Source organism: Rhododendron vialii, chromosome 9a (assembly GCF_030253575.1).
Source record: "Rhododendron vialii isolate Sample 1 chromosome 9a, ASM3025357v1".
NCBI lineage: Eukaryota > Viridiplantae > Streptophyta > Magnoliopsida > Ericales > Ericaceae > Rhododendron > Rhododendron vialii.
In genome coordinates this window covers 25,906,415-25,924,066 of record NC_080565.1, presented here as the reverse complement: position 1 = coordinate 25,924,066, position 17,652 = coordinate 25,906,415, and the positions used below count along the sequence as shown (strand labels likewise).

Genomic DNA, 17,652 nt, shown 5'->3' with positions numbered 1-17,652 from the left:
GAAGGAGTATGTACAAAAAACAAAATAATACACGGTATAAAACACTTTGTCGTGCGATATTGTAAAATGCCACACGATATAGCGTATCCAGTGCATAAATTATTTTTTTATGCTTTTTGAATATAAAGCTCGTTTGAGACCCAAACTCAATATAGAAAGGCCGATAAGGGCCTTGATTGGCTCCCCTCAAAGCTAAACGTGGTTTAGCCCAAGAAATTTATTTATACCTTCTGATCGAAGTTTGGATGTGCTTGAAGATGGAGGAATGGAAGTAGATTTGGACTTGAAATGCTTGAATGGGGATTAAAGGATGTGAGGTTGTTTGGATACTTTGAGGTGGAGGTCCTCCTAAGTCAGTAATTTACTGAACTTAAGAGGAGAAGAAGAATGAGAGTATTTTTAGAGAGAGATAGTGAGAGTCTAGAAAATGGCAGAGTAACTTTATTTGGAGTTGAAGGAGTTCCTTCTCAACTAAAAGGGGGTGTATTTATAGGCAAGAGAGCTAATGAAGAACACTACAAAGAGAGGAGGTGGCTTCTGGGCTGAATAAAATTTATTCTCTGCACTTGTAGGCTTAGCCGACAACTTTCTGCAACTGTCAGAACTTTTTCCCGAAATGCCGCGAGACATAAAGAGAAATGTCGTGCTGTATATTGAAATCTCGTGCGGTGGAGTAATTTTTTGGAATTTTCTGAAATGCCACATGGCGTTTCTGAAACGTCGCGCGGTATTGTGTGTCAGCACAGCACACCAAATTTCGCAGGGGCGCCCCGGACACTCTTGAACTTGGATTTGAGCACGGTTCAAAGCGTTGGAAAGCTTGTCAAGTCTTCTTTCTAACCCGATTGGTTTCACTTAAAGACGTTTTATGCATTAAAATGTGTGCCCATTTTACCATTAGTGTGTCATGGAAAAAGTTATTTTTGACAAAGCAAACGCATATTTTTCTTTGCAATTGAACCGGGGGCCACCCTACATGTTTGGAAAGGGATTTTCTGGAGGTTTAGAGAATGAGTAACAAAGGAGCAACAATCCAAGCCTTGAAGGTATAATTTTTTTCTTATTTCATCATCGGGGAACTTAAAGATTATTCGGAGGCCCAAATTGGGGTGTCTACAGACTCCTATCATACTTGGCCGTCCTTTTCTAGCCACCTCCAGTGCTGTCATGAATTACAAAACTGGACAAGTCCAATTGTCATTTGGGGACTCGAAAATGGAGGTGAATGTTTTCAACGTGGATAGTCGGGTTGAGGATGATGAGGAGGTATATGAGGTGAGTCTGATCGTCACGTTGGTGCAAGAGCATGTCGATAGTATGTTATACAAGGATCCCCTGGAGATAGCCTTAATCGTTGAAGATGCGTCTTTTTTAGATTCTCTAGAGATAGAGGGTTTGATGGAGATGTTTGCTGTAGAGGATGTGTGTGGTGCCACTTGGAACCCAGTTCTTGAGTCGCTGGGCGCTTCACTTCGTAAAGCTCTCCCAACGTTTGTCCAGCTGCCTAAACTAGAGTTAAAGCCTCTATCGGACACGCTTAAGTATGCCTTCCTTAAAGGCAACGATACTTTTCCTGTGGTGATCTCCTTGTCCCTTGAGGCGAATCAAGAGGCTAAGTTTCTTACCTTGTTGAGAGAGCACGTAGTTGTAATAGACTGGACGATAGCGGATTTGCAGGGTATTAGTCCAACGGTGTGTACACACTGCATTTTTCTAGATGAGGATGTGAAGTCTTCTAGGCAACCTCAGCGTCGTCTGAATCCCAATATGAAGTAGGTGGTTCGGGCTGAGGTGCTGAAACTCTTAGATGCGGGTATTATTTACCCGATAGCCCATAGTGAGTGGGTAAGCCCAGTGCAGGTAGTGTCTAAGAAGGCTGGAGTGACCGTCGTGAGGAACGATGAGGGCGAGCTGGTGCCGACCCGTGTTCAAACCGGGTGGCGAGTTTGCATAGATTACCGGAAGCTCAATGCGAGCACCGGAAAGACCACTTCCCTCTTCCATTCATTGATCAAATTCTGGAGAGAGTGGCTGGCCGGGTATTTTATTACTTTTTGGATGGGTACTCTAGCTACAATCAAATAGAGGTAGCCATAGAGGATCAAGAGAAGACCACCTTCACGTGTCCTTACGGCACGTTTGCCTACCGTTGCATGCCGTTTGGGTTATGCAACGCTCCCGGAACCTTTTCAAGGTGCATGATGGGAATTTTTAGTGATATGGTAGAGAAGATCATGGAAGTGTTATGAATGACTTTTCAATTTTTGGGAATTCGTTTAACGAATGCCTCAAGAACTTAGTAAAGGTCTTACAACGGTGTGAGGAGAAGCAACTTGTACTTAATTGGGAGAAGTGCCACTTCATGGTGACTCAAAGGATTGTGTTGGGACACATTGTCTCATCCAAGGGTATTGAGGTGGACAAGGTGAATATTGATTTGATTGCGAATCTTACTTCTCCCAAGACTGTCAAGGATATCCGGTCTTTCTTAGGTCACGCCGATTTTTACTGGCATTTTATTAAGGATTTCAGTGCCATCTTCCGACCGTTGTGTCAGTTGTTGTCGAAGGATACACCCTTTGTGTGGTCCGACGTGTGTGAGGAGGCATTCAATACATTAAAGCGGAGTCTTACTACTCCGCTTATTGTTCAGCCTCTGGATTGGGGTTTGCCCTTTGAGTTGATGTGCGACACTTCCGACTATGCTGTCGGGGTGGTTTTAAGGCAACGGTGAGGGAAAGATCCCTGCATCGTGTATTATGCGAGCAAGACATTGAACGAGGCGCAAATGAACTACACCACTACCGAGAAGGAATTGCTCGTGGTGGTGTTTGCCTTAGACAAGTTCCGGTCCTACTTGGTGGGTTTGCAGATTGTGGTATATATTGATCATGCGGCCTTGAAATATCTGATGACCAAGTAGGATGCGAAGGCTCGCTTTATCTGGTGGATTCTTTTGCTGCAAGAATTCCACCTCGTGATTAAGGATAAGAAAGGGGTTGAGAATATAGTGGCCGACCACCTATCTCATCTGGAGTTTGAGGACCCCATATCTCATCTCCCCATCGTGGATACTTTCCCTGACGAGCAATTGTTCGCTGCCAATACATGCCCATGGTTTGCAGATATTGCCAATTATTTCGTGATTGGGCAAATTCCATCCCATTGGTCCACAACTGAGAAGCAGCGGTTTTTTAGAGAGGTTCGACAATATATTTACGATGATCCATATGTGTTCAAGTATTGCGTGGACCAGATTGTGCGCCGGTGTGTCCCCGAAACTAATCAAAGAGGAATTTTAGAGTTTTGTCACACCGAGATGTGCGGAGGTCATTTCTCCACGAAGAAAACCGCCGCCGAGGTCAATGAGTGTGGTTTCTTTTGGCCAAGTCTTTTTAAGGATGTGTACGTCTTTTGTAAGTTGTGTGACCGATGCCAGAAATTAGGCAAGGTTGGCCCGAGGAATATGATGCCCCTCTAGATCATTTTTGTTATAGAAGTTTTCGATTGTTGGGGCATTGATTTCATGGGCCCGTTTCCGATGTCATACGGATATGAGTACATCCTCTTGGTGGTGGATTATGTGTCGAAGTGGGTTGAAACGATCCCCACTAGGACTAGTGACTCTAAAGTCGTGCTAGAGTTCTTGCGAACTAACATTCTATCGCGATTTGGCATGCCACGTGCCATTATCTCTGATCAAGGCTCGCACTTTTACAATAGGTCTTTTGGGACGTTAATGAGTAAGTATGGCATCTCTCATGAGGTGTCTACTTCCTATCACCTTCAAACCAATGGTCAGGTTAAGCTAGCAAATCGTGAGATTAAGGGGATTCTATAGAAGACTGTGAATCCAAATAAGAAGGATTGGTCACTTCGGTTGACGGATGCCTTGTGGGCCTACCGCACTGCTTACAAGACCGTGTTGGGTGCTTCACCCTACCAGCTCGTTTATGGTAAGGCTTACCACTTGCCCGTTGAGATGGATCATAAGGCCTATTGGGTCATTAAGACATTGAACACGCGTTTACCAGAGGCGGGTGCCCATAGGAAGCTCCGGTTGTGTGAGCTTGAGGAGATTAGGAATGACGCGTATGAAAGCACGAGTATTTATAAGGCTAAGGTTAAGGCTTACCATGATAGGAATATTCAGCGCAAAACCTTTAGTGTTGGTCAGAAAGTGTTGCTATATAACTCGCGCCTTCATTTATTTCCCGGTAAGTTAAGGTCCCGTTGGGACGGTCCCTACGTTGTGAATAAAGTATATCCGAATAGTTCGATAGATGTTCGTGACCCAAAGAACAATAATATTTTCAAGGTTAATGGGCAGCGTTTAAAGCCGTTTTTGAAATTTGTGGAAGTAGGTGAACCGGATGAGGTGTTGGTCGATCTTGTTTATTCGGATGACCTTGTTATGTAGCCGTTGGGCTACGTTCTGACGGGTAGCTTTCTCGTATTACTCTCTTCACTGAGAAGTGGACCCGGCTCCTAGCGATAGTGGTACCCATCATTGACTTGGATTTTAGGCACAATATTTGTATACTTGTTCTTTTATTTCTTGTTAAGCAATAAAATCCACAAAAAAAAAAGAGAAATTGGAAAGGAAAAAAAATAGCATAATGGTCTGGTATAGTCACCTAGTCAAAGCTATATATGTAGTACTTAGGAGGTTGGGTCTGATGGCAGGCGCGTAGTTAGCAGCGAGAATTCTGTCTGAACCATCTGACTTTAATGTCCAAATTCTGTGGAGATTGTTTCACAAATGGAGTGGTGGGTAAGGAATCTGGCAGCCCCAAAGGGAGTGACAGCCTATTAGATGATGACATCACTTCTCAAGATATCGTTGAATCATATGCATACTATCCTTCCAACAAATAGGGAACCACAGTCTTTGACCAAGAAGAAAAGTAGTACTCATGTCTTTCGCGTGAAGCAAGTGGATGATTTTTTTTATATTTTTATTTATTTCATTTTATTTCTTGCATTGTTTATTTATTTTAGTTCTCTCTATAGTTTATTATGCTTAGCCCCTCTTTTTCGAGATGATATCTCTTCTCTTTTTTACGTTTCCGTCTTCTTCTTTTTTACGCTTTCAATGCGGATATTGAATAATTCAAGTTTGGGAGAGAAATCATTTTGTTCTTTATTTTGTTAGATTCAATCAAAAAAAAAAGAAAAAAATTTTCAAAATAAATAATGGTGAAAATCTTTTGCATGAGACTTGAAGGCTGTTGAGAGTGGCTCGTTATTGATTGAGTTTGAGATATGATAGTCATTCTTTTAATATTGTGGTGACATTTATAGTTCTTTTTGCTAGTTTGTCGTGAAAAATTTGTCATGAAATTTATTTTTTGCACATTTGTACTTCACGCGTATTTGGACATTGGTTGCTTGTGAGTTATGACTTGAGTGTTTTCGATGGCTTGTTTAGTGGAGACTTATGCCCATGTGAGTTTAGAGCCTATTTTTTCTTGGAGTGATGTCAAATAAACTTTTATTGTCACAAAAAGTAAATTCGTTGTTGATCTCATTATTTTTGTCGTTGAGTGTTGAAAATGTTTTGAATTGCCTACTTATCTCTTAAGTTTGGAAAGTTGTGTGGTTGTGTTGCCCATTGGGGAGGATTATAGGTCATCTTTGCTATTTTGAGTCGGTTCGTTTCTTTCTTTCATATATTTATCTTTTGTGAGCCCATTTGAACCTCTCGCATGATACCCTTTTCTTGTTGAGCTCCTCCATCTATATTGTGTCTTGAGAAGGCTTAGATAATTGTGTGAAGGTATATTTTTCAGAAGAGATAGAGTAAATGTAGTGAGAATTAAACTTTATTGATTGATGATCTTTCCCATAGAAAAAAAAACAAAAAGGGAAGACACCAAATTATTGTGGAAAAGAGAAATACTTGTTCTTAACGTAGGATTGTGTTAAAGGTAGGAATGAGAGATGTGGTGGAGTTGAAAAGAAGGAAAATATTAAAAAAAAAAGGGGCACACATTATTATATTTATCCTATGTGAGTTGTGGTTAGCTTATTCTCAGACACTTGAATGTGAGTTCTCACATTCATACTATGCATCTTATTTTGAGTGATTTTAGTTGTGAGTGCATGACATTGCGAGGATTGAAGTCGAGACTCAGTCCGGAGAGAACGGTTAGTCATTGCACACTTTTGGTTGAGGCCCATGCCATACACACATGCTAAGCCTAGGTGCCATGGTTTATTTCTTTGACTTGATAGCGTTTGGAACTATTTGCGCCTTCTTATGTCTTTGTGGTAACTGCGTATTCTTTGGTTGATGGACTAATGAGTTGTATGACAAGTTTTGGATTCCATGTGAAAAAGTTCAATGTGTTTTGTGGTGATTACTCCTGAAAACCCTCATGAGACTTCACTCGTCCTACCGGGACCACCTGGGGGTTTAAAAGAACTATCAATTTTAATTTATTTATTTTTAGTTGCATTTTATTTTCTTTGCTCGAGACTAGCAAAATGTAAGTTGGGGGATGTGATAGGCGCATAAATGTTTACATTAGCGCCCACAAATTTATCTTTATTAAGTCCATTTATATTATTATTTAGAGTTTTATGCTTTATTTTTGTGTTGTAGGTATTTGAAGAATTTGATAAAATAATATGCAAAATGGAGAAGAATTGGCCTTAGACTTTGGTACACAAGTGGGCCCAATAATTAGTAATTATTTTGACTAAGTGAGCCATGGAGGAAAATTGGAAGTACAAGGCTAGGATTGAGAGTAATAACTGGGCCAAGAGGGCTTTTGTTATTAGGTCGGCACTTCACATATAAAGGCAGAGAATAGGTGGCAGATCTTTACGACCCGTATGGATGGAAGATTTGTTTTGGGTGGATATAGAAAGAGGGTAGATTTGAAGGTGGCTATGGAATGAGGGGTGATATGTTAAAAAAGGTGACCCCAACTCTTAAGAAGGGTAGATTTGTAATAAGTTGTTTGGATAAATTTTTGAGAAGGAGAATATGGAAGGTGGATATGATGAAATTAGATGTTGAATGACTGAATTGCCCCCACTTGAATTTTTAGATGATCAAAATTTGTGTATTTAATTATAATTACAAGGAAATACATATTTATCTTTAATTATTGCATAAAATTAATCAAAATATCTTTAAAATATTTAAAAATTAATTTTTATTAATTTTTTTAATAAAAAATTTAAAATTCCGAAGATGGGTAAATATTACTCCAATAGTAGGATAGAGGAGTATATGTAAAACTACACACGTGTCCTTTGGTTTCCCCCAATTTGATCCTTCTTTTTTTTTTTCTTTTTTCTTTTCTGGCAACTAGTCCCCCAATTCGATATAAACAAGAGGATTGAGAGGAGCCCTAAAACTTCACTACTCCGTCCCTTTCTCCGATTCCCCTACTACAAGCAACGAGAGCGCCTCCGGCGATGATGAGTACAACACGTCGGCGATGATGGGTACAACGATGGCAGGTCTGGCGATTGAATCAGAGCCATCCCCAAATCACCATCCAAAACTCCGGAGGTCGGGCGACAAACAGTACTCTCTCTCTCTTCTTCTTCTTCTTCAGTTCTGTTGTGCTAGAGTTAGAGGGCATGTTTGCTTTGGGAACCCGGATATAGGGCATGTAATCCACCTTACAAATCCAGCTCGAGCCTAATCCGGGGTCAAATCCGGGTGGGTGTTTTTGCAGCCAAACACCGGAGAAGAGGAGGAAGGGGAGTTGAAATCAGGGCGCTTGACAAATCCGGCATCCAAACAGGCCGTTATTCCCACGCACGCATAACAGAGGAATGAGGGGACACACCAAAGGAAAAGGAAAAGGAAAAGAACAGGGCTACGACTTTCGGGTTGGATTATTGTTCTTAAATTTTTTCAGTTTGTTTTTCCTTTCAAGTTTTGAAGCTTTGTTCAATTACTCGCATTTCGATAACTCGTTTTAATTTTTGTTCTTTATAAAAGTTATTCGCTGATTTTTTATTAATTGATATTTCTTGTTTATTTTTCATATCGCGTAATAAAAGCATGTTTCAAATTAGGGTTTCTTCTATTTTTCGCTTGATAATGAGTGAGTAGTTGTACAGGTAGGGTTGCGAGATGATTAGCACACCGTAACCAGTCCAGTCACTGCTCCTATTTTCAAACAATGGAAAAAACGACTTTAGATTGAAAAAATACTTCCTATAGCGTAGACGAATCCGGGCATCGTCGGACCCTATGTGAACGGGGGAATGGGGGTCTAAAACTTATTTTCCGTTGCACATGGGTAAACGGCGACCATAATAGTTTGCATCTTACGGGGTATCTTTTTCAGTTTAAAGTTGAATGTTTTTAAAGAACATCGATTGGGGCAGATGAGTCCGGGTCGGTTGCGAGTGCTATGAATCCTACGATCGTACCTTCTTTTTAATTATTTGAAAAACCCAATTTCTTAGTTTTAGTTAATCTCAGCATCAAACTATAAGGGGTGACTACCTAAGAGCCCGTTTAAATTATAACAACCTGAGTTTTTAAGTCAGTACACATCACCGTCTTTTGTGGATTCGACTCCGGTCTTACCGGATATTGTGCTACGTTGGTCTTTGCCCTACGCTTAGGGCAACCCATTAATTTAGGATTAGGAAATCGTCAAGCACCTCGTTTTCTGTAAGTCTTCAAATAGTGTGGCTAGCTCATGAGATGCCCCTTTGCTTTTTGACAAAATTTCTCAAGAACTCTATTATGCGATCAGCTCCAGCTATTACTTCGCTCGTCTTGTGGGCTGTTTTTTTTCCTGGTTGCTTTTTTTTTTTTTTCCTTTCCCCCTCTTTGTGTTTGTTTTTGTTTTCACTTTCTACTTAGCAAAAAAATGAAAGACTAACCAAATTAAAATTTTATCCTCCTCATGTAGGAGTAGTAGGAGTATAAGAATTTGGAGTGCGTTCCACGTCATTTTTGTTCCTTCCATTTTTTTTTTTTGTTTTCTACAAGGAAATTTTTTTTGTAGTAAATTCATGCAAAGGTATACAAAGCAAGCGTTTACAAATTTACTTTGCAAATAACGTGGATTGAATGTTGGGCTTGTGGTAACATCATTAGTCCAACTTCCCTCGTCTGTCCTCTCCTTCTCCCCTCTCTTTGTTCCTACCTTCTACCCTCGTTGTGTGTCCCCATTACACGGCTGTTAGTCCTCTCAAAGTTTACTGGTTGGAGTGTCAGCTGGACCTCCGATTGTGCCTAATGGCTAGGCTTTCTTTGGGTTTGGATGGAGCAGTCAGCATTTTGGCTCCTGTCGTGTCCGTTGTTGGATGACCCGGTTCTTGCCTAACGGCTTGGTTGTAGCACCCGCGACAGGTTTGGTGATGTTTGTGGGACTCGATTGCTTCTTCTGTGGTGATGGCCAGTGGTGGCTAGGTGGACGTCAGAGGAGTTTCGATTGGTGGTGGTTGTGGTGGATCTATCTACAACGTACGATGGGCAGCGACGGTTCCTGTTAGGGTTAAGTTTTGGGTTTTCTTTGGGCCAGGCTTTATTGTTGTAGCTGGGCTTGTAGGTCTTTTGGGCTATTTATGATTTTTATTGTTTTTATCTTGGCACTTTAGGCCCTCAGGTGTTGTGTTGGGTTTTGCCCGCAGGCTGTTCGGTTTCAACATTTGGTTGGACTCAATTTCCCTTTCCCCAATAAAATTTTATTTTTGCCGATTAAAAAAAAAAATCATTAGTCCAACAAAAGAGAACAAATGTAACGATTGTTCTTTAGTTTTTGAATTGAAAATCAAAAACAGAAATCATATTTGGTGTACTACATATACTAGAGTGTTAGCAACGTGCTACGCACGTTCGGTTATGTTCGTTGGTCTAATAATCAAATGTGCTTAGCTTTTATTGTTTAATTTTTTGGCTTATTTGGGTTGTTTTTGGAGATTGTTGTAAAACAAGGTAAATTATGGATTATCTTTTTTGGGCGCCGGAAGTCAGCCAACCGCGGCCGCATCTTGGGTTGGTTCCTCCACAATTCCCCACAGACAAAACTAATCTCTTATACGCCTTGACTCAGATTGGATCTAGGAATTGAAGCACTGAACTGGAGCCCCCAACAAGAAAATCAAGAATTTACCACAATCCACCACCTAATAAATAGTTGAAGTGGATGAAACAGAACCAAAAAAAAGCATTGAAAACCACTTATTTGATTCTCCAGAACCACTGAATAGATTCTTCAAAATCGGAACACATATCCACAGGAAAGGAAGATCTCGATAACTATATTAAAGACTTCACTATGTGTAATATTGATGGTAGCAAGTAAAGTGATTTTATAACAGAGATTGGCACTTCAATGCTGACTAAAAGCTGCAGTGGCATATGCATGAGTTTGGGGCTTTTTCACTACCGGTTTACTGCCTGCTTCAAATCTCTTTCCACATGCACCACCTGCTAATTCAGACTACAGATATAGAGTTACGCAAATTACGAGTGTGAATCCATACCAAACCACCACTTGTACGATAGTAGCCCTAAAAAAAACGTCAAACAAAAAGTTCAGTTACTTTATAATGCAAACTTGTCTATTAAGTTTTTAACCTTTTCTTCTCCAGTATAGCCTTTGTTCAATTTCTCTACCAGTTTGTACAGTGTTACTGAAATCCTTAAGCAGTAAACCATTATCTAACATATTCGAATCAAGCTCATGATGTGGGATATTTGAACAGCAGGATTTGAGAAGTTTAATTAAACTGATAATAGTATGAAATGCATGGATGGCAACATTTCTATGAATCTGCTTAGGGGGAATATTTCCACGCATAGTTGAAGTGATACCACTCTCTATTATTTCAAACAGCATAGTCAATATAAAAATTGCAATACCAAAACTAATTGGCATAGTTTACTACATTAATTGATGCCATAAAGCGATTGTATCAAAGATATGATGGAAAGTCATTCTAAAAGTGTTAGATGTGAGAAAGTGTAACACTTCAAGCAAAAGCTTCAGAGCTGGGGTCTCGGCAAGACCCTTTGGATCTGAGATAGAAAAGGGAGCTAAGGAGAAAGGGCCAACCAAACAATTTGTTGGTACTTTTCTCTCCATCTCTCACCAACTTATTCAATGTAAATAAGTGATTTGGAGAGTAATCAGTATTTACAAATGACCTGTACATCTTTCATGCAAATTAAGCTATTTCTAGAGTAATCTGTATTTACATTGGGCTCATACTATACTACATAAGAATCCATATAAAGCCATAAAAGAACCATGCACTTAATGTCTAAATAATCAGATTGTTCAAAATATGGGTCTTAACAACCAAAGGCAACAAAATAACTCCGAAATCTCATTCGCACTTAGAGTTCACTGAGCAACAATATTTGGTAGTTTTCCACTACGAATGTTAGCAAAATGAAAAGGAAGACCATACCTAAAGAAAATATTTCCCGAATCCGTTAAACGTCCCACACGTATTCTAACATTGAGTCCATCTCTCAGCTGTAACAAATATTGCCAATTAAAGTTCTCTCAAGCAATTTTGTATGGTAGTCAAGTAGTGTTTCCCTTCTAAGAAGGAAAAGCAACACTGCATTACTACACAGAAAAACAAACTATCAAGCTATGCATACTAATCTGTAAAATGAGTATGCTACAAATATTCAATAACATTAGATTATTAGACCCTGGGTAACTGCTGATTATTAGGAGTAGCTCCAACATTAGCATAATCAAACAAAATCAGGGAGAGCTCATGCTAATTATGGTCTAATAATCAGCAAGCACTTTCTGACCTAGAGGAGCAACAAGATAATAAAACTTGAAAACACCATGTTCAACAATAAATGGTATATCAACCATTTTCTATAGAGCAACAACCTGCACAAAGTAAATCAATTCATTAATTAGAAGATTGTTCTTCTGGCATCTCATCAACAAACATTTCAAACTGCCTATAAAGAAACAACAAGCAGCATTTCAAACTCATCGGTACTTTTTTGGGGAAAAAATAAGGAAGTACTCATCAATTATTGTAGCAAGGGCCAATGATTTTGCTTTTGAGAAAGACAACATGAACTCATGTAACTTACCTGCCGTCTCCGTCAAAGTCAGTCGAGACCACATCATCTTCAGTGTAACCCAGGATTCCCTTTAGCTTTCCTTCCGACTCCTCACTGATAACCACCCAAGAAAGATAAACATGAACCAAAAAATTCAATGAAAGAGACAAAGGATTAGTACTCACAAAACTAGCTGTCCGGAAATATAACAAACAAGGAGGTAGCTCTATAACATACATAACGTCATTCTCTTTGCCAATCCTTATTTTATAGCAAGTTTGATTTCGTCATATAGCCTTCCTCTCTAGTCTCACGGTGAGGTCAACCACTGAGACATCGACGTTGGGTACACAAAAAGCCATTTGAGTTAATTTTTCATTTAATGCAAGCAACACCTTACCAACAGCCTTAGAAAACACAAAATTCCCACACAACACAATGGGGTTTTTTTTTTTTTGATAGGCCACAATAAGATGGAGTTAGGAACCAGATATTTCAAGAAACTTCTAGTTTTGGCAGTGGTGCCAAGTTCAACACCAAAACTAACAACTGAATTGCATTTTACAAAACAATGTACAACTACAAATTTAACCCAAACAGCTCCACAAAGCCTTTAACTACCATGAGCGGAGGGAAGAAAACTATCAGTGTAATGCTAAATCTGCCCTTCGGCTCAAAAAGTGTCGATTTCTTGCCACCGTTGTGGAAACGTAGGATCAAAAGATTGACTCGCCGCGATGTAAATGAAAATGTACTATTGTATGCCCTAATATGCTTTAAGAAATGTGCAGATTCTGCTCTTGAACCAGAATAAAGCTCCAATAGTTCTAAAAGATCACTCACTATCTGGTAAAGTCAACAGATGAAAAGAAAACAATAGTGGTTCCAAAAAACCTTTGTCCACTTATAATACACGAACACATCAAAACAAAAACATATCAATACCCTAAAAGAATTCCAGGTTTCACATCACTAAAACAAACGAAATCTCATTTTTGCGGTGGAAAGTCGGTCCAGTTTGTTGGGCTAATAATTAAATGTACTTAGAGTTTATTGTTTAATTTTTGGGTCATTTGGGTTGATTTTGCAGATTGTTGTAAAATAAGGGCAAATGACGGATTATCTTTTTGAAGTTTGTTCGTCAGGTAGATGACCGTTTTGTATTTTACTAATGGCCAGTCACTTACCTATGGTTTTGGCCTAAAGTGCTGCTGTTGTGCTTCGCACGAAAATATTGTGCTTGTTGGATTAAAACTTGATTAGAGAAATACTTTCATTCATGAGTAATAACCCTATTTTCTGCAAATGAGTTTGGCAATTGCTAAGGTGAAACGGCATAATATAGAAGAATCGGAAATAATTTTACTGTAACGCCCCGACTTTTCGGAAGCAAAATAAAATAAAATTTTTAAAAAATTTGCTAAATAAATATAATTTTCCAATATAAAGTTTAGCTATTACAGTCACAAGATAAATTTATTGATTCAAAATACATTAATTTCAGAGCTGACTCTAGACTTGATACAAATCCGAAACGTACTCGATCTTCGTTTCCTGATATTCTTTCCGAGTTGAACTGCAATATCTTTGAATCCTCTCCATCGAATCCTGCGCCCACTGGCAAATTGATCGCCGAAGCAACCGATTTGCCAGGATACAGACGTATCCGTGAGTGATAAATCACCCAGTAGAATAATCCAATCCAACCACCCCTCTTACTTTACAATTAGTAGATAACAAGATAATATTGAATCGAAGAAGCCAAACAAATATTCTCCACATGAGCCAATTCATTACTATCCATAACCTAATGTAAAATCTAAGATCTCTCCGCGAGATCTTTCTTCCCCAACCGTTAGCCATGCTCGGTCCCATGAGATCACTTCCCTTTGCTGCCGTAGATGCACCTAAGTTATGTACCGAGTATGCATCCCAATAACTACAACAAGGGGAAAGCTTATCATGCCTGAATCACAACTAGGGTTCGCCTATCTTATATACCTCCTCACAAATCACTTTGCAATCATCACTGGACACCCGCCAGTCTATCAATTTATCACTGGACACCCGCCAGTTTTATTTTCATCAATTTATCACAGGTGTTTTATCACTGGACACCCACCAGTTTTATTTTCATCACAAATCTCAGGTGTTTTATCACTGGATACCCGCCAGTTTTATTTTCATCACTCAATTTATCAGTGGTGTTTTTATCATTGGACACCCGCCAGTTTTATTTTCATCACATAATTTATCACTGGTGTTTTTATCACTGGACACCCGCCAGTTTCATTTTCATCACATAATTTAAAATCACGCCTGCAGCCAATCTAAAAATAAAAACTTTCCAGTCTATCCATTATCTAGCATCGTCTAGATGAATTCTATTTCGCAATACCACCCCATGTCTCTAGGGTCCACTCTAGCATCAAAGTCAAGTATCGGCACAATATGCAATTAATCAATAATAATTAAAACAATAAATAGATAATGAAATCACGCAACTTTTTATGAATGGGCCGTTGCTCTTAATCTTGTATGGTCACAATGTCAATAATAAAGTAAGAGTTTAAAATAATTTAAAAGGAAAATTTTCTGGGCTCTTATTAATTAAGTCTAAGATAATAGATTAATTAAAAACCAATTTAAATACATTAATTAGATAAAAATATTGAAATATTTATCATGACCTAAATAAGAGTCCTAAAGATCCTACGCAACCAGTGGAGTGTCAAAACTTGGGTTCGGAGGGTCACGGGATTTATTTAAATAAAGACGTTAAATAAAGTGGCCGAAAGTAAAGTAAATAGATAATAAATAATTTACAAATTTAAAATATGTTACGGTTAAAAAAATTTCATCTTCAGAATATAGAGAGTCGAAATAAAATTACTCGGGCATTTATAATAACGTTTATAAGGTCGCAAAGAATTTTTGATCGGAAACGCTATAGAAATAACAATGAATAGTAAATTAAATAAAAAAAATATTAATTTAACAAGATATCATCTTTGAGATGCAAGAAGTCTAGGATAAATTAGTTTGGGTGTTAAAACGTTGTTTGGAAGGTCGCAAAGATTTTTCGTTTGTAAATTTGATAGATAACTAATAAATAATTCAATAAATAGATAATTAAATAAAAAAAATATGATCTTAACAAGTTATGATATTTCAGGTGTGAAAAGTCTAGGAAAAATAGTCCGGGCGTCAAAAATGGTGTTCGGGAGGTCGCAAAGTTGTTTCGAAACGTTTAAAACCACTTAATCTACCAAATAAATTAAACTGATATAATTAATACGTTTTATACTAAGTTGTTATTATATTGTAAGAAAATAATATCAATTCAGTAGTTTTTTATAATATTAATATCAGAAAGGTTGTAAAATAAATATCAAAAGGATCATCTTCTTCAAAAATAATTACAAATAGAGTGTCGGGCTCAAAAATAATATCCATTTGGTGAATACAGCAGAAAACGCGCATTGAATTATATTTTTTTCGTTCGGGACATATGGTTAAGCATATAAACACTTAATATACTTAGAGAAGAGGTTGGATAAGATTATAGTACCTTTAATCAGATCGAATTGATTTAAAAACGAATCTTGAATTTTGAGGAAGAAGACTTCGGATTTTTTTTGATCGGGAGACTTTGGAATCAAATTGGACGATACTTGGTGATGCTAGAAGTAGAAGGAAGAGATTGGAATGGTCGGATTGAGTTTTGGTTGGGTCTTGGCACGAAACCCACTTTTCTCTCTCTTTCCTTCTCTCTCTAAAACTCCATGGATTGAAACTTGGTTTTCTCTGATTTTTCTCTCTTTTGGACTGGTGGGCGCGTGGGGAATATTGTGGTGTAAATTTCGTGGGTCAATGGGGTGGGGTATTTATAGGAAAATTTTGGTGGAAGAGAATAAGAGTGAATTTAATAGGGTTGGGTTCATGGGATTTGGAATGGATGAATTTGGCTTGGTTTTAGGGTTAGGGAGAAAGTAGAGACTGAGTAGGAGACGGAGAGACGGGAGGAGTTTGAGGTGAGGGAGGAGAAAGAGTGTGCATGTACGCAGGTATGTGTAGGAAAATTTAAAAAAAAAATGCATGTATATATTGTATGCATAATTGTATTTAAAAAAAATTGCATTAAGGAAAATAATTCTAATAATATTATATTTAGAAAAAAAAATTGGGTCAAAAATCCGGGTCGTTATATTTACAATGCAAATTGGGGGGGCCCAAAAAATGATCCAGACATTTGTTCTTTTTTAACATGTGTCAAGTACTCACTGCGGAAAACAACGAAAGGCAAATGGTAAGCCGAGTAAAGTAGGTAGACTTGGTAAAGGGGTAGGTCATTCAATATTCTTGGATTAATAGTAAAGAAACTGATGTAGTGAATATTGCTATAAATACAACTCTTAGTTGAAGGTATTTCTCATTGGATTACGCTGCAAAGAAGGTAAGATAGATGTCCTTAGTCCTAATTCATGGAAAATACTAAAATTAGATTTCTACAGCAAAAACAATACAATAAAATTCAGAATTGCTTCATATCAAACTAACCAAGTACTTCACTCCAAAAAAAAAAAACTAACCCTAGAACGGCAATCTAACAACAAATCGACGCAAACACCTGGATACTTTGAAGTGCCAAAGAGACCAAAGAAGGAGAATAGATAGATAAATTTCTCTCATTGCTACCGTAATCTACGTTAGGGTTTTAATACCAAACAATCACAACCGATCATTGGCCCTAATTTCAACAAAAATGGTAAAGCAAACCAAGACAATTTGGAAAAGGGCCAAATAAACCCTAACCTGCGGATCCGAATTTTTTTAAAAAAACCCTAACCTGATTTCTAGGGAACGGCTATAGAGTTCAGAAGCTTCAGCATAGTCCCCCTCTTCGTCGGCCAGGGATTTACTGTGCTCCCCGTCAGAGTTAACAGAAGTCTCCACTCTGTTGTAGATCTCTGTTCGATTCAATGGTTGCTTCGACAGAAGCATGCTTTTCTTCGGCTTCTGTGTTGGGGTTGGGTTGTGCTGGTCTAAGAGCATCTTTAACCCATACTCTATTTCTTCATTTTGGAGGGAAAATATTCTCCAACCCATCCTCTAATACTCTCTTCCATTTGGGAGGATGAACTTTGATTCTCTAAATATAGAGGATGAAGGAAAAAATAGAGGATCTCCTCCAAATATGTGTTGGAGTTGAGAAATAGAGTGTTGGGTTGGAGTTGAGATAAATAGTACAATACTTAAATCTACTTTTCAAATAAAATAGATTAATTTGATCCTCTCAAATAGAGATTTTGAGGGTGTTGGATTGGAGATGCTCTTAGAGAAGTACTCATCAATTTGAAAAGTAGATTTAGAGAATTATACTATTTATCTCAACTCCAACCCAACACTCTTTTTCTCAACTCCAACACATATTTGGAGGAGATCCTCTATTTTTTCCTTCATCCTCTATATTTAGAGGATCAAAGTTCATCCTCCCAAATGGAGGAGAGTTTTAGAGGATGGGTTGAAGAATGTTTTTCCTCCAAAATGAAGAAATGGAGTATGGGTTGGAGATGCTCTAAGAGGACGGTGGGAGAGCTTGTCTCCGCTCTCTGCTCCTA

General features: G+C 38.3%; 1 protein-coding gene across 1 annotated transcript; it reads right to left on the bottom strand.

The window, feature by feature from the left end:
- Positions 1-9,789: 9,789 nt before the first annotated feature.
- LOC131299746 (uncharacterized) lies at positions 9,790-17,140 on the bottom strand. Its single transcript, XM_058325326.1, has 3 exons — positions 16,881-17,140; positions 12,062-12,145; positions 9,790-10,417 (listed from the first exon to the last, which is right to left on the bottom strand). Exons 1-3 carry the CDS (start codon positions 17,138-17,140, stop codon positions 10,393-10,395), a joined length of 369 nt encoding a protein of 122 aa, XP_058181309.1. The 3' UTR covers positions 9,790-10,392.
- Between the last annotated feature and the right edge of the window lie 512 nt (positions 17,141-17,652).